Source organism: Chrysemys picta, chromosome 5 (genome assembly GCF_011386835.1).
Source record: "Chrysemys picta bellii isolate R12L10 chromosome 5, ASM1138683v2, whole genome shotgun sequence".
Lineage (NCBI taxonomy): Eukaryota > Metazoa > Chordata > Testudines > Emydidae > Chrysemys > Chrysemys picta.
The window spans coordinates 86,974,374-87,000,281 of record NC_088795.1 but is presented as its reverse complement, the minus strand read 5'-3'; the positions used below and the strand labels follow the sequence as shown (position 1 = coordinate 87,000,281).

Genomic DNA, 25,908 nt, shown 5'->3' with positions numbered 1-25,908 from the left:
GTTAAATGTGAAATGAAAAGGTTAGGCATACTAACTGTATTCAGTTTTTATCTTTTGTTCAGACTTTTAATGAATGTTAGCTACAAAATATATTATAATGCACCTAACCTTATACTGGTCAGAACAGTTTACAGTTGTTACTTGCAGCATATTAAAAATTGTAGAAAATTTAATTTTGGTTTGTAGAGGTCCAGTATATTGTATTTAATATTGGGTGACTCTCTTATGGATCTTTCTGGAAGCTCCCCAGAATGAGATTCCATACTTCAGACGAGAGAATTCTTCCAAAGTCGTGTGATAGACTACAGTAACTCCTCACTTAAAGTCGTCCCGGTTAACGTTGTTTTGTTGTTACATTGCTGATCAATTAGAGAAAATGCTCATTTAAAATTGCGCAATGCTCCCTTGTAACATTGTTTGGCAGCAGCCTGCTTTGTCCACTGCTTGCAGGAAGAGGAGCCCATTGGAGCTAGCTGGTGGGGGCTTGGAACCAGGGTGGACTGGCAGCCCCCCATTAGCTCCCCTAAGTTCCAGCAGACTATCAATTTCCAGGCAGTTTAGCTCACCGGCCCCCCACTGCCATGTGCTGCTCCTGCCCTCTGCCTTGGAGCTGCTCCCAGGAGCCTCCTGCTTGCTGTGCAGAGGGGAAGAAAGAGGGGTGCTAATGTCAGGGTGTCCCCCTCCCCTGCTCCTGTCCCCCTCAACCTTATCTCCACAGGATGGAGGGAGCTTGCTGGCAGCAGCTGGAGTCTCAACTTGCTGATCTACTTAAAAAGGCAATGTACTTAGAATGGGGTCAGCGTCCTTAAAGGGGCAATGCGAGTCTCTCTCTCACACACACGGTGCGTGTCTCTGTCTCTCTCTGCCATGCTGTCTCCCCTCCCTCCATTTGTGCTGCCTTGTAGAGTGTGAGGCTACAGTAACAACAATGTGTTAACGCTTGAGGGCTCAGCCGAGTGCTAGTTCATCATTTAGCAGTAAGGCATTCCCTGGGAAATATCCCACCCACTTCCACCCTCTGACTTCACCACCTCAACCAAGCTTCACAATCATCACTGCTGTGTACAGTATTAAATTGTTTGTTTAAAACTTATATTGTGTATATGTGTGTATATATATAAAATATAGTCTCTTGTCTGGCGAAAAAAATTTCCCTGCAACCTAACCCCCCATTTATATTAATTCTTATGGGGAAATTGGATTTGCTTAACATCATTTCGCTTTAAGTAGCATTTTTCAGGAATATAACTACAAAATTAAGCGAGGAGTTACTGTATCTTCAGACCTATGGTATGTAAGACTTTGGTAATTACAGAGTTTGTATGGCGTGGGAACAGTATATTTATCTTTTTAATATATGGTCCAAATCAACCAAAGGGTTAATGTTCTATTGGCTAAAAATCTATTGTCATACAATATAATTTTAGATTTTTGTTTTCTAATACAGTATATAAATAAGTGCCAGATTTAAGTAAGCTTACTTTAAAAAGGAGTTAAAAATTATTTGACAAAATTTAAGTTTGTAATGACTCTCTGCTTTGACTTTATTAGAAAGCACAAAATGAATATCTTGTTCATTTTTGTCTTACACTCGTTTATAAAATCTTTGTAATTTTCAGAGAAATTAAACAATATACAAGGTTGGCATCTCAGCTAATTTAAGTCTTTGTCCTGCATGCCACTACATGCAAAAGTAAAATACCTTATTTCTAAGCATATAATTAAAGATATTTCTCTTCAGGCAAAAATATTGTGAACTACAATAAGCAGAAATACTTCACCCAAGAGATCTCTGTGAATTTTTTCTCTGTTCTTTTTCAGTAAGATGACACGTTAGCTTGGTGTCAAAACATTGTTATTGCTCTTTACTATTAAGAGAAAGTATATTTCAGAATACATTTCTGATTTTTGATTCATCTTCAGGCAAATAATAATTAAATTATAGCCCCATGAGCATGGATTACACTGATAAGACATACTTAAATGATGTCTTCAGTCATGTAACCATATTTTACTACTGGCTAGATTGGGAAGGTGAGTGCCGTGGAGGCTGCATATGTTAGCTGAGGAAATATTGTGCTAACAGAGAATTGAGAATAATATTTCAAGAGAGATTTTTCCTAAAATATAAATTGTAAGGTCTCCTTTCTAAATTGTCAACTGTTTAAATTTTCTTAGTACATATGACGTTGAATGTGTGGAAAATCAAAAATAAGACCTGCAGAATACTCCTCACAACATCTATGTGGCTATATAGATGTGCTAAAAATCCTAAAAGGAATCCCACGGGATTCTGCAAAGTGTACAATGGGGCAGAGTATTCTGTAGTTTATGAGCATGTAAGACCTTTAATAGCAACAATTTATGCTGATTTTAAAAAACAAAAGTAAGGATATTTTTCCCACTTGTAATTGGAAGATTGAATTTAGTTCCCAGTCTTTGTCTCTTCTGCCAGACTGACAGGAGTTGGGAGCACTGAAGGTAGGGAATCAGGCCTAGACTAATGGGGGAAAGGGCATGGGAGAAAGTGCAACAGAACATTCAACAGTGATAACAGTAACCAAGCTAGAAGAAGCCTTGACTGCCTCCAATATCACCTTATCTAGTTCTCCTTAGCCAGAAAGATGGAAGCTGTCATGTTGGACCTCCAAGGGTGGTGGTAAAGTGCGGAAGGGGGCAAAATGTAAGAGGTGTAAGTGTCTCAAGCCTCTAAAATAGTTGCAGAGCACCTCCATGGCAAAAAGATATGGCTTACATGTTCTTTCAAACAGAGCACATGGTAAATTTGATCAGTGGACACCCACAATCAGGTTTTCTTGCTGTATATCCTGCAACTAGAACTTGGTCTCAGTGGACCTGATTCTTATTTTCCTTAACACTACTAGGATGGATCTTTTGTTGGAATTAAATTATTTGTAACTATTTAGATAGTGCTATTGGTGCATGTCATGCTTTGATAAATCAGAAAACAAGCTCCCTATCACAAGCAGCCTAATCTATTTATACATTAATATGTTGACAAAATGATGAAATGACTAATAATACAAGCTTGCCAATACATTTTCACTTTACATATACTCCAGAATGTTTCTGTTTATAGTAGGGCTATCAAATGATTAAAAAAATAATCGCAAATAATCGTGAGACTAAAAAAAATAGTCTCAATTAATCACAGTTTTAATTGCATTGCTAAACAATAATAGAATACCAATTTAAATTTATTATAAATATTTGTGGATGTTTTTCTACATTTTCAAATATATTGATTTCAGTTACAACACAGAATACAAGGTGTACAGTGCTCACTTTATATTACTATTTTTGATTACAAATATTTGCACTGTAAAAAAGATTTTTAAAAGCGCAATCTACAAGTCGAAGTGTGAAGGGGCATACAAATGTTTAGCATATCTGGCATGTAAATACCTTGCAACGCCAGATACAACAGTGCCATGCAAATGCCTGTTCTCACTTTCAGGTGACATTGTAAATAAGAAGTTGGTAGCATTATTTCCTGTAAATGTAAACAACTCGTTTGTCTTAGTAATTGGCTGAACAAGAAATAGGACCGAGTGAACTTGTAGGCTCTAAAACTTTACATTTTTTTGTTTTTGAGTGCAGTTATGTGAAAAAAATAATTCTACAGTTGTAAGTTGCACTTTCACTATAAAGAGATTGCACTACAGTGCTTGTATGAGGTGAATTTAAAAATACTTTTAAAAAATCTTTTTTACTGTACAAATATTTGTATTAAAAATAATATCAAGTGAGCTTGGTACATTTGGTATTCTGTGTTGTAATTGAAATCAATATATCTGAAATGTAGAAAAACATCAAAAATATTTATAATACATTTAAATTGGTATTTTATTATTGTTTAGCAGTGCAATTAAAATTGATTAATTGCGACTATTTTTTTAATCTAGTTAATTTGTTTTGCATTAATCGTTTAAGTTTTGTAAAGCCCACATTATGACTAATAAGGAAATAGATATCGATACTATTACCCTTTTGAAAATGCCTTGGGTTTACAAGGAGTGTGATATAATACTTTTCTTTGTTCAGGAAAAAAAAACCAAAGGTAAACTCATGCAGTTTTCTACTTTTTGAAGATTAGTTAGAAAAGATTTTAAAGTGTATAAGTTGTTGTTCTTTATGATTGTTCTGTGGTTTTCAAACAGTTGTGCTTCTTGAAACTTCTACAGGTACTTAAGACAGATGGAAAGGACCTTGTCCCCAGAAGCTATTGGGATACATTGAGACGTAGCACAAGCCAAGCTCTCTTTTCGGACCTTGCAGAGGTATAATAAAACCTCTGTCTGGTCCATGAACAAATTGCCATTTTATTTATTTCCTTTTGTATGTTAATGTTTTCCCCATTGTTGTGGATCTTATTTCCTTTCTTTTTAAAATAGTTCTTTTAAAAACAGCATATGTGGAAAGTTGTCATATGAAATTAATGTGGCTGAATATAGTGGCATTACTTGAAGTTGTCATTTCTAGTCAGCTAGCATTCTCTTTTGCAAGATTTGGAAGATCAAGTCCTATCACTATAGCTTTGATGTTAGGATATTTATCTCATATTAATTTTAAAAAAAACTGATTTCTATATAACTGAAAAATTAGGAACCCTTTTTCATTTAGGGCTTGATTCTGTGAGGTGATGACTTTAATGAGAGTAGAGAGCACTCAGCATCTCTCATGAGGTATCCAAGACTTTGCGGGTTCAGGCCTTTAACTTGCTTTAAAACATAGGTTAGCCAAGTTTATCTTTACAGAAGGTCATGGTCAGCAATATTATGTATGCCTTTGCTAAAGATTCTTTTTAATTTATTGTATTGAAAAGAGTGATGTTTCAGGCAGTTAAAACAATTGAATACATTAATCTGCGTCTTTATCTTTAGATATTGCACGATCATTGTGAAAGACTAGCAATATCTCTATTCCATCAAAAATGAATGTATGCAGGTATCTAAATTATAATAAAAATAAAAAACTTATTTCATTATTCATTCAAAAAGTTGAATAAACAGAATGGGTATATGTCTTTGTATTGATAATTTAAAAGAGAGGCTAAAAGCCAGATCCTCCAAACTGGCATTTCTGTGCCAAACTGGCATTTCTGTGCCCAGTGTGAAGGAGGTTGCTGTACATTGGGCCAGGCTGGTCATGGCCCCAAGCATTGGCCACCAGTAGCAGTTCCCCAGTAACAGCTCTATCTCAAGCCATGCAAATCACACCAGAGACAGTAATGAGGGAAGCGTAGGAGCTGCTTTACCAGTCTTATGTCTGAGGATTCTCCCATACTGAGGGTATCTTCAGTCAGCTGGATTAGCTTGAAGTACAGCAAAGCTGGAGACAGATTGTCTTTACATCTGTTGTACTTACATGAGCAAAATTAACACTTAGATGTACAATATTTTAAGATTAGTATTCTTTAGAAGCCTTTTTAATGTGAACCTGTCCAGTAGGCAATTAGGCATATCATTAAAGGTGCATTACACTGACATCTGTAGACTGCAATAATTAAAACTTACCAGTATCTAGTTTTGGCATTCGTTTAATTCTTCCATGAACATTTGCATAAACTCTCTCAGCTAACATTCAAATCACTGAATACAAATTGAATATCCTTGGTTAGCTTCTCAGAGTATTTCCCACTACTCATTAGAATCGCATCTGTCTTGCTTGTTTTAAGCTTGAGCTTGCTAGCTTTCATCCATATCCTTATCTCTCGCAGACTCTCTTAACATCTGGATGATACCATGGACTTTTGTGCTGAAAAAGAGACATAAAGTGAGGTGACATTAGAGTCTGCGCTGTCTTACAACTTCTTCAGGGTTACTGTGTAGACTGAAAAGGAGGTTAGAAAAGATTTGTTCTTGTCAGACTCCACAAAAGAGGTCTCTTCAGGAAGAGTAGTTGCCCATCCTGACTCTCTGGTATCTTTCTGAGAGGAATGAGTGAAGCTATGTAGTTCTACAGCCCACACCCAATAGGTCAGTGGAGTTAAATGCTGCTGAGCTCAGCTTGTGGATTCATTCTGAATGGATATTGGAAATTCCTGAAGTTGCTAGAGCATTTGAAAAATATAGGACTGTGGAGAGATGTCTCTATCAACATAGAATATAACATACATATTTTGTACTCACTGTAGAAGATTCCCATTGACATCAGTGATTTTAGATCATAGAATCATAGAAGATTAGGGTTGGAAGAGACCTCAAGAGGTCATCTTGTCCAACCCCCTGCTCAAAGTAGGACCAACACCAACTAAATCATCCAAGCCAGGGATTTGTCAAGCCAGGCCTTAAAAACTTCCAAGGATGGAGATTTCACCACCTACCTAGGTAACCCATTCCAGTGCTTCACCACTCCCCTAGTGAAAATTTTTTCCTAATATCCAACCTAAACCTCCCCCACTGCAACTTGAGACCATTGCTGCTTGTTCTGTCATCTGGTACCACTGAGAACAGCCTAGCTCCATCCTCTTTGGAAACCCCCTTCAGGTAGTTGAAGGCTGTTATCAAATCCCCCATCACTCTTCTCTTCTGCAGACTCAATAAGCCCAGTTCCCTCAGCCTCTCCTCGTAAGTCATGTACCCCAGCTCCCGGATCATTTTCTTGTTGCCCTCCGCTGGACTCTCTCCAGTTTATCCACATCCTTTCTGTAATGGGAGGGGGGGCCCACAAAACTGGACGCAATACTCCAGATGTGGCCTCACCTGTGCCAAATAGAGGGGAATAATCACTTCCCTTGATCTGCTGGCAATGCTCAAACTAATGCAGCCCAATATGCCGTTAGCCTTCTTGGCAACAAGGGCACACTGTTGACTCATATCCAGTTTCTCATCCACTGTAATCCCCAGGTCATTTTCTGCAGAACTGCCACTTAGCCAGTCAGTCCCTAGCCTGTAGCAGTGCATGGGATTCTTCCGTTCTAAGTGCAGGACTCTGCACTTGTCCTTGTTGAACTCATCAAATTTCTTTTGGCCCAATCCTCCAATTTGTCTAGGTCACACTGGACCCTATCCCTACCCTCCAGCATATCTACCTCTCCCCCCAGCATAGTGTCATCCGCAATCCATTCCATCATCCAGATCAGGGGTAGGCAAACTTTTTGGACCAAGGGCCACATCTGGGTATGTATGGTGGGCCATGAATGCTCACGAAATTGGGGTTGGGGTTCAGGAGGGGGTGAAGGCTCTTGCTGGGCATGCGGGTTCTGGGGTAGGGCCAGAAAAGAGGAGTTCAGGGAAAAGAGGAGTTCAGGGTGTGGGAGGAGGTTCCGGGCTGGGGCAGGGCGTTGGTGAGGGCTCTGGCTGGAAGTGCAGGGTCTGGGGTGGGGCTGGAGATGAGGAATTTGGGGTGTAAGAGGGTGCTCCAGGCTGGGACCAAGTGGTTCGGGGGCCGGGAGGGGGATCAGGGCTGGGACAGGGGCACGGAGGGAGGGCTTCAGCTGAGGGTGCAGGCTCTGGGGTGGGGCTGGGGATGAGGGATTTGGGGTGTAGCAGGGTGCTCCGGGCTGGGACTGAGGGGTTCCAAGGGCAGGAGGGGGTCGGGTGCAGGCTCTGGGCGGCGCTTACCTCAAGCAGCTCCCGGAAGTAGCAGCATGTCCCCCTCCCACTCCTACGCGGAGGCACGGCCAGGTGGCTCTGCGTGCTGCCCCATCTGCAGGCGCCGCCCCTGCAACTCTCATTGGCTGCAGTTCCCGGCCAGTGGGAGCTGTGGGGGCGGCGACTGCAGACAGGGCAGCGCGTGGAGCCCCGCGGCTGCCTCTAAATGTAGGAGCCAGAGAGGGGACATGCCGCTGCTTCCGGGAGCCACGGCACACATGCACGGAGCGGCCCCCGACCCTGATCCCCAGGTGGAGCATGGGAGCGGGACAAGCCTCAGACCCCGCTCCCCAGCGGGAGTTGAGGCCGCATTAAATCGACTGGAGGGCTTGATGTGGCCCACAGGCCATAGTTTGCAAACCCCCAATCTAGATCATTAATGAAGATGTTGAACAAAACCGGCCCCAGGACCGACCTTGGGGCACTCTGCTTGATACCGGCTACCAACTAGATGTAGCCAGCTTTCTATCCACCTTATAGTCCATTCATCCAATTCATACTTTTTTAAATTGCTGGCAAGAATATCGTATTAAAAGCTTTGCTAAAGTCAAGATATATCACGTCCACCGCTTTCCCCATATCCACAGAGCCAGTTATCTCATCATAGAAGGCCATACTGCCTTTCATTCAAGGATCTGAAGTCTCTTTACAAAGATGAATACATGTAATTATCCCCATTTTAAGGATGGGGAAATGGAGGCACAGAGGACTAACAAGACTTTGTCCATGAGTGGAAAATTAATTGAAGAGCTGCAAATAGAACTCCTATTTCCTAGTTATATGACTGATATATGTTGTCTGCCTTTATGCTTCTGTTTATATTAGATATCTTAGAACTAGTGTAAAATATCTCTTAACAAAAACAGATAAGCCAAACATTCATTCTCATTGAAAAGATTTTAAATAAATTAGATCAGACTAGAGTTTGATATCTTATTACTTGAAAATAAATTGTGTTCTTTTGTTGCTTTGTTTCCTGTTATAAAACAGAATTCATTTTACTTTGAACAATATCATCAAAGGGATATAGCCATTATTTTAGGCTCACCACTTATATTAAGTTATATAATGCTTTTAAGACTCAAGGGACAATGATATAGTTTTCAGTGACTCGAGACGCTGTGTAAAAGCATATTGAGGGTTTTTTATTATTTTTTTCATTCAGTGAGATTGACCAAGTGGAAATAGTAGAAAGACTTCTAGTTTTATGTTTTGTTTTTTAACTAATATGCTAGTACCCACAGTTCTTTAGATATGGATGAATGCAACCTGAATCTAACAAGGTTATAAAAAATTTTACAGGATGAAAGACTAACTTACGGTCTGATATCTGTTCATTGTGCTCGAGGGAAACTGCTTGAATGTACTTAGAAGGTTAAATGTTTAAAAGATGTAGAAAATCAAGGTCTCTCTATTTCAGTGCATTATGCCTTGTAGTGGAGGCCAACAGAGTATTAAAGCACAAATAGTCAGTGATTATTGTTCTCCAGTTAATCAGTTCATTTCAGGAGTAAAGCTATCTTAATTGAAAGATATAAAATGTCTTTCTACAGATATATATTATGCCATCATATTTCTCCCTGGAGAAGAATAAAGGAATAAAGAGGAGAATAGTTAGTTTGTGAAATATAAACTTGAAAATCCTAAACTGATTTTATTAAACTACTAAAGGTATCTCTCCTATTCCTTTAGTTCTTGTATGATGAAAGGAAAGGGTTTTTTGTTGTTACTACTTGTTCTTCCTTTTTTGTTCTTCAGTATCTTCTCTTCAGTGATTAATAAGTACTACTAGTACATATGAAACATTAATTTTCACAATAAAATAGGAAAATTTTGAAAACTTTCAAACTTGAATACAGTATATCATAAAGGATTTGGATAATGTGGATATTAAATCATTTTTGTTATCAATACATTGTGCAGCTGAGTAAATGCATTTTAATGTTATTTTGCTGTTGCAGTTTGTCTCTTCATAATGAACCAAGATTCACATATCTGAATAGTGTCAGTATTGCTGACTCATAGGTTATTCTTAGAATGTGTAGTTTTAGGGCCAGGTCTTAGCTTCAGTAGACCTATGCCAGTTTATGCCAACTGAAGATCAGCTTCTGCTGCAGAAATTTTAATAAACCAACTCTGAAATACTTGTGATTTTCACATCCTTGCCATCCTTTGGTAAAAAAAATTTTTCTTTCATTGACAAATCCAATCAGACTAGGCCCTATATTCATAATTAGCAAACTTAACTCCTACATCTTTACTTTCTCTTTGCTTTTCCAAATCACTGTGCGCATTTTACATAAGAAAAGCAGCTGTATCTCTTTCCTCATTGATCTCTCAAGTCTTTATGTATATTTAGGACTTCTTAAATAATAGTTCCATTGATGATCATCATATCCAACCTCCTCTTTTCTCATTCCCTCAGATAGGATAGGGAGCGCCCTTTATGTTTCCATTTAATTGTTATTGCTGATAACGTCTTTAAAAAAATATAGTCTATTATTTAAACTTTTTCTAAATAAGCAGCCATTGTGACATAGCATATTCACTTGCTTCCATTCATTTTATTGTTATTTATCCAGAAAATATGACTAATTTCCTAATTTCCATGCCTTGGTTTATTTCAGCAGATTGGTTATATTCTGCCTCTATAGCTATTATTATTTACATTTCATAAAAATAAAAGGGGCATCTGGTATTTGTCTTTACTGGAATTTATCAGGGCATATATGTGCATTTCAAGGTAAGATTCTTCGTACACATAATCAGCATTCCTGTTTCTAAGCATAGTGCTATTTATCATTTTACACTTTCAAAATCTTGTTCAGACATTTGGCCCAGTGCTGCTCCCAAAGAAGTCAATAGCAACATTCTCACAAATTACTACTCTGAACATCCTTTAGTGGGGATGTGTTATTTCTAAGAATAGGTATCTTTTGAGGACACTTGTTTCTGGAGAAAGGGAATTTATTTATCTGAAGATTTTCTCTGGAGATTTTCATGAAGTCCTGTATCAAGTCCAATAAATTGGGATAGAACTAAAGCAATACCACTCAAGATGTGTGGCCTGATTGCTTCATTTAAGGGTTGTTTCTAAATTTCTTATAAATCACTTAACTTCTTCATTAATCAGATAGTGACCGGGGTTTCAAAAAAATCTCTTATGCCCTGATCCCGGAAGCTGTGTTCTGCCAGCAGATCTCAGACAGAGCCCCAGTGATTTCAAGGAAACACTGTCCATGTTGAATACATTGAAGGATCAGGGCCTCATTCTACTGAATTGTTATATCCAGTTCTTAAAATACTCTTTCATTATAACAAGGTATGAAAGAGAAAAATGAACACACATATACACAGGTAAATGCAACAAATACTAGTTATATAAAAAATGTGGAATGATACATAATCTCTGTATTCTAATGAGGGTTCTCTCTTACAATATCATTGAGTAATATGAGTGGTAATACTAGTTATCTTCACTATTCCCTCATTCCTATGACTCACAAGATGACTTTTATATCATGAGACAGTTATGACCAGGGCCGGCTCTAGCTTTTTTGCCACCTCAAGCGGCAAAGAGAAAAAAAAAAAAAGCCGCGATCGGCGGCACCTCAGCGGCTGCTCTCCCGCGCCACTTCATTCTTTGGCGGCAATTCGGCGGCCAGTCCTTCCCTCCTAGGGGGACTGAGGACCCGCTGCCGAATTGCCGCTGAAGACCTAGACGTGCCGCCCCCTTCCTTGGGCTGCTCTGGTGCCTGGAGTTGGCCCTGGTTATGATCATATATATCATTTGCATATTATAAAGTTGCTGTCTGCTACTGAGACCTCACACTATGGGCTATTCTTGCTCCCAGTGGCTCCAGTATAAAGTACACCATTAGAGTTGGTTTGAAAACACACACTCATAGCAATGTTTTATTTTCATGTAATTGCAAAATTGCATCTACGGAAAGTGCAGTTTGGGAAAAACTAATTTTATATGTATATTTCTTCATATAAAATATATACATTTATTTTATATATATATAAAAATCCATGGGCCTACCTTACTTTCTAGTCCATTTTTCCCTAAAGTTTCTGGTTTTATTTTTCATGCCTTTTTCCTCATGATATTTTCCACTAACTCATTGGGGGGTTTTTTGTGTGTTCTTGTACTAATTGCAATTAACAAGTGAATGTTTTATATGGAAAGTGTATGATAACTAAAATAACATCACTGATTTGAATACTATAATTACCTTTCTAACATTATAAACATAGGATGCATGAATTCATATCTTAAGTATTTGCTGCATAATGCATTTCTCTTTCCCCCCTCTAAATACTGACTATAAAATGATTTATTTGATAAAGCTTTTGTAAAGCAATTAGAGCCTTAACTAATTGTCTTATTCTAATGGTTTTTAAGCGTGCAGATGACATCTCAAGTTTGCTATCTGATACCACACTGCTTGTGCATTTTTTTGGCAAGAAGGGAAAGGCTGAGCTAAACTTTGACGATTTTTATAGGTGAGCTTTGATTTTATACTTTCTATATAAACAAAGCCCTCCATATATGTTAGTAAATAATATATACATAATACATCTAGTTAAAGAAGGTAACTCTTTATAAGCATCTTTTTTTATCAGACATTTTTATTTAGCTTTAGCTTTTCTGCTGAAAAGGTTTAAAACAAGGATGAAGAAAATTTTAAGACAATACACAGAATTCAAAATTTGTTAGGTTGTTTTGGTTTGGTTTTAATAAAGGTCAAATAAACATTCCTCTATTATCATCAGATTTTGTAAGCTAATCAATTAGAGAAGGTCATTAGTTACATATGTTGACTCAAAGAAATGCTGTGCTATAGAAAGCAGTGTTTGTGGTCCAGTAGGTGGTATTCTTACCCCTCCCCAGTACTGAATTAATGCCCACTCCTGTGTCAGCGTGTACTTGGCTGTACTGGGCTACAGGAGATTCAGCACTTAAATTGTGTTTTTTTTTCTTCTTCCCCTCTTCCTGCTTGTTACATTTTCTGTTTAGATTGTAACCTCTTTGGGTCAGAGATTTTGTCTTCACATCTATCTCTTCTGCTAGGGACATACAGTGGTTATAATTTAAAAGTAAAAAATTGCCAAAAGATACCACACAGGTTTTCACAGATCCAGTTGCCTGCCCCTTATGACCTCTCACAAACTAGATTGCTGTGAGGGAATCCAACCATCTGGATATTTTAAGCTTCCCTGGATCTTAGCAGGCTGAAGCACTGTTGCTTCCCTTGGTGTCTCTGGTACATTTCTTGAACACTGACTCTGTCTTTTACCCCTTGATGGAAATAGAGACCCTCAGTCCACCTGCCTAGGCCCCCAGGTCCAGCACTGACCCCCAAGATACTCCAGTAGCTTAAACACATGGCATAGGCACTGATTCCGTGGGTCCTCCAGGGCTCAAGCACCCACCAAAAAAAAGGGGGTGCTTAGCACCCACAAGGCACCAGTAGGTTGCAAGAGCACGTACACGGCACCCAGTGAAACCAGAAGGTCCCCCTCCCCCGGCAAAAACAAAAGTCAGCGCGTGTGCCTGACACACATGGTCATCCAGAATCCCACCAAGGGGGTGAGCCTTCAGGGTTAGAGTTTAATTCTTTCTGGTGACATGTAGTAAGTATAGCGTATAACACAGACAGGCAGACTTTGCGCAAGTTTTAACACATTAAAGTTCTTTATTTAATCAGACAAGAAATACACAGATCCGTACTAAAATAATAAATCTTACACTCATTTCCCCTCACTCTAGCTCACTCTTTCTTTGGGGGACCATCTGTGTTCAGAGAAGCAGGGTCTCCACTCCTCCTGCCTTATCAGCTCCTTACAGCAGTTTAGCACATCTTTAAGATGGTTAAAAATGGCCAGAGAGAGAGAGCAAATAGATTAAGTCCCACCTGTTATAACTTGCCAGTCCTTTTGTCAGGTGACTCCTGAATCAGCCTCCACAGGTGATCCAAGGCCCTTACTGGGTGACTTCACTGTTAGGTGACCTCTCCCCTGATAAACCATTTCTCCTGGTAGGGATCCTGTTTTTTCTCTGGAACAATTAAATTTCAGTGGCTGGCCATCCAGATTTAACAGCCTTCCGTTGTCAACCCTGTACCACTACCTTGTTGGAATTTCAGTCCAACATGGAGGTAGCAGGACAACGACGAAGAACCCCATATTCTGAATGGAGCCTGTAGTCGGGTAAAGATAGATTCTCAGAGTTTACAGTTTCAGAGAGAATAAATAAATTGTACAGACAGATTCCCCAAATTGTTGCAACAGGTACCATAATTATTACCTATTACGAGTATAGGTGAAAACTGATTCTAATGGCACTTAAAAGAACATTACTAAGTATAGTTGTGCCACAAAAAAATTGCACCATTGATCAGACTAAGAAAAAAATATGTTTCTGCCAGATTCAAACAAGTAGAAAGCCTGGCTTCTGCTTCTACACCAGTACTACCAGTGCTTACTTTTTATATGCTTATTCCTTACCTACCTAAAAAGGGGTTTTGTGAGGTTTAATTACTGAATTTGTGAAGTGCTTTGAGATCTCTGGATGAAAGGAGTTGTAGAAGTGCAAAGTACTTTTTGTTCCATATGTTTTATATTTGTGCTTTAGATTTATGGATAACCTACAAACCGAAGTTCTAGAAATAGAATTCCTTTCCTATTCTAATGGGATGAACACCATCAGTGAGGAAGACTTTGCTCATATTCTTTTGAGATATACAAATGTGGAAAATACATCAAGTTACCTGGAAAATGTACGTTGCAGGATCCCTGAAGAAAAGGTAGGTGCTCAGGTACTACAGTGATGTGCAGCAGATAAAACCCCAAAATCCTAAAGATGAATCCTAGTGCCATTGAAGTCAGTGGGAGTTTTGTCATTGACTTCAGTGGCACCAGGATTTCACCTTAAGTATCTTTGATCATCTACTTTGAATCTTCTGCTTTACAAAATCCACACTGAATGACACAGTATTTAATTTGTAAAATGTGTAGCATTAAATAACAAGGAACCATGTCAGGGGAATTATCCAATAATTAATTATTTTCAAGGTGTTTAAAGACAGTGGCTTAAGATTATATTAAATCTCCAGTTTAAACAACAATATGCTAGTGCGGTAAGGAAATGAAATTTCATAATATTGAGGCTTTTCAGCTTTAGTGAAAAATCACATTTTTTTCTGACTTTTTCTCTTTGCTACCACCTGAATATCACCTTTTCAAAAACAATATTGACACTCTTTACCTAGTTCTATAATAGTCTTAATAGTGGGTCATTTGTAGATAGCCATTGATGAGTGAGTGTTTCTTATCAGTGGCTGAAGAGATATTTTAAAAGAATTTGTGAACTAAGAACAATGAAGAACATTAGGTAGTTAATCCTTCATTATTTAGCAGCAAATGTGTTGTCAGTAGTGTATCTGAGCAATAGAAAAATCCAGTGGTAGCTGAATGCATCAGTGCAAATCAATAGAGCTTGTGTTACAAGTACCCCTTAGAGCATGGGATGTTTTGGATATATTTCTTCTACTTGTGTTTATAGAAGGATCAGGTTAATATGTCCTTGCAAACAGTCTGACTTCGTTTAAAATGGCTACACATTTTGATAGTATTGACAGTTCCGCTTGTGGAACTAAAAGCACTAAGTATGCTTTGGCAATTATCTTAATTTGTTAGTCTGAAAAAACAAACCATTAAAATATCATAAAATAGCTAGGACATTTAAAAAATTAAAATTAAAACAAAATGCTGAATCTAAGGCTGGAGTTATATTTATAACAGATGCCTTAAGTAAGCATACAAAAATGAGTGGTTTGAGCATTGGCCTACTAAACCCAGGGTAGTGAGTTCAGTCCTTGAGGGGGCCATTTAAGGATCTGGGGCAAAAATCTGTCTGGGGATTGGTCCTGCTTTGAGCAGGGGGTTGGACTAGGTGACCTCCTGAGGTCCCTTCCAACCCTGATATTCTATAATACTGTGAATGTTGTTATAGTTTATGTGAGACACAGCAATTGCTCTGGGTGAGATGTCACAACCCTTACTCAGCTGTACAAGGAAGTAAGGTTACTCATCTGTTACTCCTCCCAATCTCACTCTTATTCCCTGGGGTGGAAAGCATGAGGAGCCCTTGCTCTGCACAATCACCCACTTGCCAGCCAGAGGAGCTGACTTGGTACATGGCATAGGAGGAGCAATCTGCTTCATAAAAAGGGGTGAAGAAATTCACTCACTCCCCAGATCAAGGGGGAGCCGAGAAGAAATGATTACTTTCCAAGAAACAGTTTATTCTCTGGTCTGCTCCTAGGGCAATGCAACTACTCACTGCCCCTTACTCGGGGTACAAACTAGTCCTCTGGGGGCCCAGATCTAAATAAGGGCCAAAAAGTGCATATGGCTTTCACTATTTGAAAGCCTTTGCAATGCCATATAAATGGATTTTGCTTCAGTATTTTATGTGTTTTTTTGCTGTGTGGCAGCCAGATGTATTTTGTTGTTGAAATCAAACCTTATGTATATGGGAGAAGGCTTGTTTGGAAAAACAGAAGGTTGTTGTTAAAATTCTTTATTTTTAATAGCCACAATAATATGTATAGCACATAGGTAGTGGGAAATAATGGCACACAATTATGGATATAGAGATAAACATGTATATAACTGTCTAAGGTGACAGTTTAGTTTAAAAGAAAAGATTTGTATTTGTATTGATATATACATAAGAAATACTCTTTGAAGTTCAGTATCTCACTTCTCCATGTCACTGTTTTGGGTGGGAAAAGTCTTTAACTTAGTAGTCTCCCTTCCTTCTCTTGGCTGTGCTCTGTAACAGAACCATCAGCCAGGGAAACTACGTCAACAGCCCACGTCCCCGATGAGTTTTCTTTGCTGGCTAGTAAGCTCTGTCATCTAAATGAGAACTTACGTACATGTTAGTTTTAGGGATTCCGTGTCCCTTCATATAATTCCCATAATTCTAAATGCAATATGTTGTGCTACATCTCAGTTTTCTACAGGTACATACTAGTGATTCTGAAAATATACACTCGCAACTGTAGCTAAAGTAACTCCTTAGACTAGGGCTCACAGATACTCTGCAGACTTTCAAAAATGGGACTTAGGTGTCTAATTCATTAGGTCCTTTTAAAAAATTTAACCTTTATGACTGATATCTTATTTTTTGCATTATAATATTAGGTCTTCACTATTGCAAAAACAGAATGTTTGATTATTATAAAATTCTCCAACAGTAAAGCAAAACTAAGAACTCCGTTTTCAAAGAAATGGCTTCAGACTATTATGCTGCTATATTCACAATTGGCACGGTTAGTCTTTTTGTGACTTTCTATATGCAGAAGACCATAAAACAATGTGATGATCGTTTGGCTGACTACACTCATGTTGACGCATTTGGCTGGCATGCTCCCTGCTCACAAGATGTTCTACTTTTGCTAACTAGGTGCCAAATACTGATTCATTTAGACTAGCAGTTTTAATTACACGACTAATAGCAGCGCTTAAAGGAAGTTCGTCTTTTTAACTGCCACATTCATGTCACAATCCACTTTGTTGTGCTAAAAATATAATCTGTCCAGTGAAATGAATAAATTTGCCTTCACTTTTACCTGGAAACTAAATAGGAACCTGGGAAATCCATTTAGATCGTTTCACATGTCAAAATATATGCAGAATTAGATTATTACTCTTTTATAGATATTCAGTTTTACAAATAAATTATTTTAGGAACAGAAAAAGACATCCAACTCTGTATGTCCAGGACCCCTCCCTTTTTTTAGTTTAGTTTAATTTTTTCCTTTCTCTCTCTCTCTCTTTCTCCTTCCCCAGCTTTAAGGTGAGCTGTTGTAGCAAATTTTGTGGGACCTGCTCTTGAGAGATACTGAGCATCTGGAACTGCAGTTTATTTCAGTGAAAGTTGTATTGTACAGAGATCACACTATTTATTTTTATTGGCATTAATGCAAAAATTGTGGAGTACATGCCTTTTACGTGATCCTGGCCACACGGAGAGAAGGACAAGATGTGAGGGATGCAGTTTAAATATGCACAACTGTATTAACTCATTTGGGAACTACCCGGTAATAACTCTCACAGTGCATGTCATCATTCCTTCCTTAATCATTTCTACTTACATTTGGGGAGATCTGTTGTTAGCCCTCCTTGGTCCCAGCCCATTGCTGGGACCTTCCCCTCATAATAGGGTTAAGGGACTAGGGAAACGGGGTTGTCTCCCAGCTGTGCCAGATCTAGGAACCCCTTTCTCAGCTTTCTTGTGTGAAGCCTTCCCTTAAACTGGATTTGGAAATGGGGTTATCAGAGAACCAGACCCCCTACAGAATGAGTACTTGCACTGGACACCTGTCAACTGTTAAGTTGGGACAGCTTGAACCATACCTCCTTACCTACCCTGCCAGGTCCCTGACCTGCTGTGGGAAAGATGAGAAAATCCACCCCACCGTGACCAGTCTGTCAGTGATGGGGGAAATTCCTTCCCAGCTCCAAAAAAGGTGACTAGAGCAATGTCCATAGCAGACCATAATACCTGGTCCTACTCTGATCCCATAGATAGGAGAGTAGGTGCTGCTGCTATGATATGAAAGAGGGCTTTGCCTAGAGAGAACAGAATATAAATACCCTTCCTCCCTCAGATGGGCATGGTCCAGAGGATCACCTGAGTCCTTTTTGTCTGCTCCTGACTCAGGTGATACTTTTCCTCCCCTCCCCTCTTCCCCCCCTTCTTTGGGTTAAACCCTTAAAGGAGCCACAACTCCTTTTATTCCCAATGGCCAGACAAAATCCCTCTAGATTTAAGGTTGTGGGAAGTACACTGGGATGCTGGTGAGGGCCTTCTTCAGTCAAATTACATAAACCACTTTACCCTGAATATCAACTCATACAAGGCTACAGTTTTCATGGCAGCTCAGAAAATTGAAGCTGCAAAATGTATTGTGTATAGACCGAAGCTTCAAAATGTATTGTGTATAGACCAATGGTTCTCGTAACCTTTTCCATACCAGGACATCCCCATTTAGACAGGCCTCCCTCCCATTTAGCAATATGGGAAGGGCAGATTGGCCATTCACATCCACTAGTTTGAGATCGCTATAGCAAACCAGATCCAGGCTCCACAATTTTAGCCAGAACTTCATGAGAAATTCCAGAGTTTCTAAATCAACGTAAACTTCAGATGTTCTCAATCCACTCATGGGCATTTTTAGTTGCAGTGAAGATCAAATCTATCATAATTGTACATATTTATAATTAATTCTCTCTACTGGTAACTCAGAAGCATGTTGTGCAAAGTTCAATGATATTTTAATTCATGATTTGACTTGACAAATACAATTATCTTTTCTTTCATTTAAAACCAAACAAAATCCAACTTCAATACAGTAGCCAGATTGTAATTTTATTGCATTTTACTATTCAGGCTTAATCCATCTGAAAGCCTCTGTGATCTGCTTGGGTATTTAAACCTCAGTGACTTTCAGATGATATTTCCTCATGAGACAGCCATTCAGCAGAATGGTTGGACTACTGCTGAAGCCAAAATAAAAAAGCAAAATGCAGCTCTGCAGCCACAAGTTGGGAAATTTATAGGAGGCAGAAAAATCATTGCAGTTCTGAGCAGTTACCATAACTTGTATAACAGTTATGTACAGCTGTGGTTGGACAGAGCTTTCAGCTCAGCAATTTATACTCCATTGTTTTGGGATGTACAGATATGTCTTTTTATGAGCTTTGGCCATAGTGGATGTGTGGATGGGTTTGTTCATTTGTTGTGGGTAAGGAAATTAGGAAAGAAGTCAAAACACTTTCTCCTTTGGGTCAACCCTGTCGTGATTTTTGGTTTGTTAAATGATTCGCTACTTTATTCCTGATGAGGGCCAGGGAGTGAGATTTGACTTCTTATCTCATCATCAACATTAATCTTATCCTTTGAGAATCTGGATGGAAGGGCTATATGAATACAAAGTACTGTATTCATGTTTAATGAATTTAGCCTGATCACAGTCATGCTGAAAACTAAAACACACCACGAGTTTGTGACTTGTCCAGGAGGTACACAGGAAGTCTGAGAAAGAACCAGGAATAGCACCTAGTTTCCTGATTCCAATGCCAGTTTCACTAGGACTACTTACATATGTGAGGGACCACCTGTGCTTAATGTATTGCAAGAATGGGCTGGTAAAGGCCAGAGGATGATATAAACTGCTTTCCCAGGTATATCTAAGACAGGAATAGAACTGGGGAAGTAAAACTGTTGCCCACTGTGGATGAAATCACCCACATAGTCAGATATATGTAGATGTCCTGAACCCATCCAGCATGATAATTTACATCAATTCTCAAGGCTAGGCAAAAGACGAGACATTATTCTTAGGAAGGGTCATTGTGGAATGCTAATGAGATGTTTCACACTCCATTCCCTTCAGTTTCAAATGCCCTCTCCATCTGTAGAGAAGGAACCAAAGGAGGGTGAGAGAGAGATGAAAGCTTGCACCAGACATGCCTACCCAGCTAAGTACGTAGGCACTTCCTGTTATTGGTGGGCCTGCTAAGGTCTGCCAGAGTAACCTCTATTGTTACAAATATGATGATCCTTCTATAAATACAAATAGAAGAAATATATACAAAACATCCACTGACACCATAGCAGGTTCATGGGAAGTAGGCATGTGGGCATGAAGCCAGAGGGGGAGACAGTTCCATTTCCCAGCTCCTCTGGCCTTTCCTCTCCTTGACTTGCCTATAAGACATCTCAAATTATTATTATTTGTATTACCATTGCATTTAGGAGCCATAGTCATGGACCAGGACCCCATTGTGCCAGGCACTATACAAACACAGAACAAAAAGATGATCCTTGCCTCACAGAGCTTACATTTAAGTATAAGACTAGAAACTGGTGGACATAGATGGGTAAATGGGGGAGTACAAGGAGAGTGGGGTGACAATAGGGCTCAGCATGATAGGCAGTGGCATAGCAGGCATCAAGTGTTGTGTAGGCATCACGGCTAAGGAGGGTTTTAGAGGAAGATAATGAGAGAGCTTTGCAGACATTTATGGGGAGGAACAGCATGGGATAAAGCAAGAAAATTAAAAAAATGTGTGATGGAGGCTGGCATCATGGGCTGATTGAAGGTGGAGGCTGACCTCTCAATAGTAAATGAAAGTTGATAGGGTAGTATGGGGATAAGGGCCTTGAAAGTGAAGAAAAGAAAGTTACATTTGATGCAATAGAGAAGGGTGAGCTAGTGAAGGAATACAAAGAGAGGGGTAACATAGTCAAAGTGATAGGCTAGGAAAATGATCCCAGCATTCTGAATGGAAATGAGTGGGAAAAGATTGCAATTATTGAGGCTAGAGAAAAGGATGTTGCGGTAATCGAGGTGCAAGATCATGTGATCATGGATAAGTTTTAGCTGTGTGGATGGATAGGAAAAGCTTTATCTTAGAGATGTGATGCAGAAAGAATTGGCAAGATTTGACTGTAGGAACTTATGTTGGGACAACTCTTGCTTTTATTGATGTCAGTTGCAAAATTCCCATTTATTGTAATGGATGTTGAATATGTCCCTAAATAAAATAGCCATATGCAATCTTCCAACTGGTGTTTATTCACTTGTCATTTCTACTGATTATTCTAACAATACTAATGCAAATATGGTTCTTTTATTCAATAGGGTATCACATTTGATGAGTTCAGATCATTTTTCCAGTTTTTGAACAACCTAGAAGATTTTGCAATTGCAATGCAAATGTATAATTTTGCAAATCGTTCTATAGGACAAGGTGAGAATTATTACTTTTTTGTTAGTAAGTGATAAAAACAGATCTTTTGTGCAACTTGCAGTCCTGCACTTGTCCTAACAATTTTTCATCATAACTGGATATTACTAGGAAAATAGGATATAACTGTTTTACTTGATATTTGAAAATAAAAATACATCTGCTGTTTATCAGAAGATAGTGCTGTCTTTTTCACCACTTTAGATGAACATTGTCATTTAAACAGATGCCATCAGTGCAACCTAATTTAATCATTCTTTTTCCTTTAAAAATTGAAAAATATTTAGCTGAACTTGATTAATACTAATTATTTCCTTATTTTGCTAATTAATGTTTTATTAGTGTGCCTAGAGATCTGTTGCAATTTTAGAAGATATTATACATACAACGCATAGACTCATAAACTTTAAGCCCAGAAGAGACCATTTTGACCATCTCTGATCACCTGCACCTCATAGGCCACATAACCTCACCAACCACCTCTGATAATAGATCCATAATCTCTGGCTGAATTACTGAAATCCTCAAATCATGATTTAAAGACTTCCAGTTACAGAGAATCAGGGCCGGCTCTTCCACTAGGCAACCCTAGGCAGTCGCCTAGGGCGGCAGGATTTGGGGGGGGCGGCATTTTGCTGCCCTCAGCGGAAATTCAGCGGCGGGGGGTCCTTCCGCTCCGGAAATTCGGCGGCGGGTCCTTCACTCGCTCTGGGACCCGCCGCCGAAGTGCCCCGAAGGCACGGAGTAGAAGGACCCCCACTGCCAAAGACCCCAGGCCCCCGAATGCTCAGAAGAGGAGTGCTGCCGCCTAGGGCGGCAAAAACCCTGGCGCCGCTCCTGCAGAGAATTCACCATTTACTCTGCTTTAAACCAGCAAGTGACCTGTGCCTGATGCTTCAAAGGAAGGGAGAAAAACCCCAGGGTCTCTGCCAATCTGACCTGGGGGGAAATTCCTTCCCAACCCCAAATATAGCGATCAGTTGGACCCTGAGCATGTTGGCAAGACCTCCCAGACAGACACCTGGGAAAGAATTCTCTGTAGTAGAGCCCTCCCTATCTACGACCATTGGGGATATTTGCTACTAGCAATTACAGATGGGCCACATGCCATTGTAGGCAATCTCATCATACCAACCCCTCCATAAACTTTTCATGCTCAGTCTTGAAGCCAGTTAGGTTTTTTGCTCCCCTTGGAAGACTGTTCCAGAACTTCACTCCTCTGATGGTTACAAACCTTCATCTAATTTCAAGCCTCAACTTGTTGATGGCCAGTTTTATATCCATTTGTACTTGTGTCAACATTGGCACTTAACTTAAATAACTCCTCTCCCTCCCTGGGATTTATCCTTCTGATGTATTTATAGAGAGCAATCATATCTCCCTTCAGCGTATCTCCCTTCAGCCTTTGTTTGGTTAGGCTAAATAGGCCAAGCTCCTTGTATCGCCTCTCATTAGTAGGCTTTTCATTCCTCTGATCATCCTAGTAGCCCTTCTCTGCACCTGTTCCAATTTGAATTCATCTTTCTTTAACATGGGAGACCAGAACTTCACACAGTGTTCCAGAGGTCTCACCAGTGCCTGTATAATGGCAATAACACTTCCCTGTCTCTACTGGAAATACCTCGCCTGATGCATCCTAGGATTGCATTAACATTTTTTCACAGCTTCATCGTGATGGCGGCTCACAGTCATCCTGTGATCAATCAGTACATCCAGGTCTTTCTCCTCCTCTGTCACTTCCAACTGATACATCCCCAGCATATTATAAAAAATGCTTGTTGTTAGTCCCTAAGTCTGTGACCTTGAACTTTACACTATTAAATTTCATTCCATTTCTATTACTCCAGCTTTCAAGGTCATCCAGCTCTTGTATAATATTCCAGTTATCCATACTGGCAGTACCTCTCAACTTTGTGTCATCCTCAAATTTTATTAGCATACTCCCACTTCCTGTGCCAAGGTCATGAATGAAAATGTTAAATAAGAGTGGTCCCAACACCGATCCCTGACAAACTCCACTAGTGACCTCCCTCCAGCCTGACAGTTCACCTTTCAGCATGTCCCGCTGGAGTCTCCCCTTTCATCAATTCCTTATCCACCTTTCAGTGCTCATATTAATCCACATCTTCTCCAATTTAACTAATACTTTCCCATGTGAAACTGCATCAAATGCCTTATTGAAATCCAAGTAGATTAGATTGCTGCCTTTCTTTTGTCTAAAAAATCAGTTATCTTCTCAAAGAAAGAGCTCAGGTTGGTCTAGCACAATCTACCTTTTATAAAACCATGTATTTTATTCCAGTTACTGTTTTCTTCTATGTCCTTAACTACTTTCTCTTTCAAAATTTGTTCCAGGCCCTTGTATACAGTTGAGGTCAAACTAACGGGTTTGTAGTTTCTTGGTTTGCTTTTTTCCCCTTTCTTAAAAATAGGTACTATATTAGCAATTCTCCAGTAATAGGGTAGGACCCCCGATTTTACAAATTCATTAACTCCCCTCTATCCCTCCCCTCCATCAATATTGTCCTCAAATAATCTTTATAATCTTGCTTCATTTGTTAAAGAAAATACATACATAAGTGTAGATTTGGGCTCGTATTTGCAATACTTACAACTTTCAAACAATTACCACATTTCTCAGTTCCTTCTCATAGTGCCTATGGGATACAATTTTCCATGTTTGGCTTCTGCCCATAGGTGTGTGGGGGGGGGGAGGGGGGGAGCAATGGCACATAAAAAGCCTGTAGTGAGGGGTGCATGTTATAAACTTGAACGGTTGATTGGATCATAAACTTATAAGCAACTGAAAAATTGCTTCTGAACATTCTCAGAAGTATCTGCACAATCTTTCATCTCCAAACTTGGTACACCACCTAACGTGTACCAATAGGGCTTTTGTCTTTGGATAGTGGATCAAGGAAAGAGCTTAGAGGGGAAGTGCCACCTAAATCTAGGGTCCTTTATATATAATACAAGCGTGATATACTGCATCAGATCTCTGTTATGATACGCTTTCCAATTATATGATTACACACAATATAATACATTTTGTAAATTGTAATCTATGAACTAAATTCTCTGCTGGTGTAAATTAATTGATTTCAATTAATCTACATCAGTTTTCACCAACGAAGAATCTAACCCTATATTTTTTTTTCCTATACAACTTTTGATATCCTTACTTTTGACTGCTTAAATGTGCAAATATAACTTAGCAATAACATCATTTTTGCATTTCATTACATATAGTTCAATAGGAAAGTTTACGCTGAAGAGGGTATATCACAACATGTAAGCTTTTATGATATATCGAAAAATTAAAACACATAATATGACTTCTATGTTTTACTTTTTTCTTTTGATGTATTGTTTACATAGATGAATTCAAGCGTGCTGTGTATGTAGCTACAGGCCTGAAGCTTTCAGCACATTTGGTGAACACAGTCTTCAAGATCTTTGATGTTGACAGAGATGACCAGCTGAGTTATAAAGAATTTATTGGCATTATGAAGGACAGATTGAATCGAGGGTTCAGGGTAAGAATATCAATATTATGTTTATTTTAATTGATTCAGAATTGTCAAAGTAGTGAAAGTAGCCTGTGAACTAACAGCTGATTGAATCTTTATATTTTGAAAAACTTAGGAAACAGTCTGGAAGATTAATCTCTTCCTGATTTGTAGAAGTTTGTTATTCTGGGAGAACCATAGATGGGGTGCAGGGTGTGCCTTTACAGTACAGGACCACCTCGGAAGTGCAGAGTGCTGTCCTATACACGCTGCCATTTCTGCTGGTTGGTGTGGAGTGGTTTGGGGTTGGAGGTTTTAACAGGTACTGTGTTTGTGCCTGGACCATTGGCAGAGGAGAAAAGAGGAAGGTGCCTTCCACCTGAGTCCTTGTGTATCTGTGCAAAGGCAGTTACTGACAATGGGTGTCTGCAACAGATACAGCTGATCAAGGTTTTAATTAGTGAAATTAACAATTAGTGAAATCATGCTGAGCATGATTAGCTGCAAGTGTAGCCATGGACCAAACTATATTTCTGTGTTCAGCACTAGTTAAGACTCTCTTTTCAGCAGCAGCTGTGAGGCTTGGGATTTTTTGTTTGTTTGTTTTTGTATAAACAGGGTTATTGTGGCCCACAGCTACTTTTTGATAATTTAGGTCTGTTTCTAGCAGATTTAAAGTCAACATTTCAACCCAGAAAGATGGGTAGGGAATAGGAAATCACTTGGTAAAAGTTGGAGAAAATGAGCCAGTAAACTGACTGGAGCTTTGCCATGGGGCAGACCTGTAAACCTCACTACTCTCTACACTCTTCCCAGTCCACCAGCAAAGGAAGGAAATTTTGGGAGTGTCAAAGTTTAAAGGAGAATTTTTAAATAACATTGGACAATTGGGACCTACACCTGAACATCGTTGCACAGTGGTGTTACGTGATTGCATAGCTATTTTGCTA

The 25,908-nt window shown here is 39.2% G+C and overlaps 1 protein-coding gene across 9 annotated transcripts in view; it reads left to right on the top strand.

The window, feature by feature from the left end:
- Positions 1-25,908, top strand: part of MICU3 (mitochondrial calcium uptake family member 3) — a 120,628-nt gene that overhangs the window by 74,136 nt on the left and 20,584 nt on the right. For 4 of the 9 annotated variants that reach the window (XM_065598023.1, XM_042841924.2, XM_065598024.1 and 1 more), the window contains 5 exons: positions 4,206-4,301; positions 12,025-12,125; positions 14,257-14,428; positions 21,344-21,452; positions 24,828-24,985. In XM_065598023.1, coding sequence (XP_065454095.1) covers positions 4,206-4,301; positions 12,025-12,125; positions 14,257-14,428; positions 21,344-21,452; positions 24,828-24,985 — 636 coding nt within the window. Of the gene's footprint in view, positions 1-4,205; positions 4,302-12,024; positions 12,126-14,256; positions 14,429-21,343; positions 21,453-24,827; positions 24,986-25,628; positions 25,751-25,908 lie in introns of those variants that run through there. The other 5 variants (XM_042841925.2, XM_065598026.1, XM_024105388.3 and 2 more) reach the window with 2 other exon arrangements.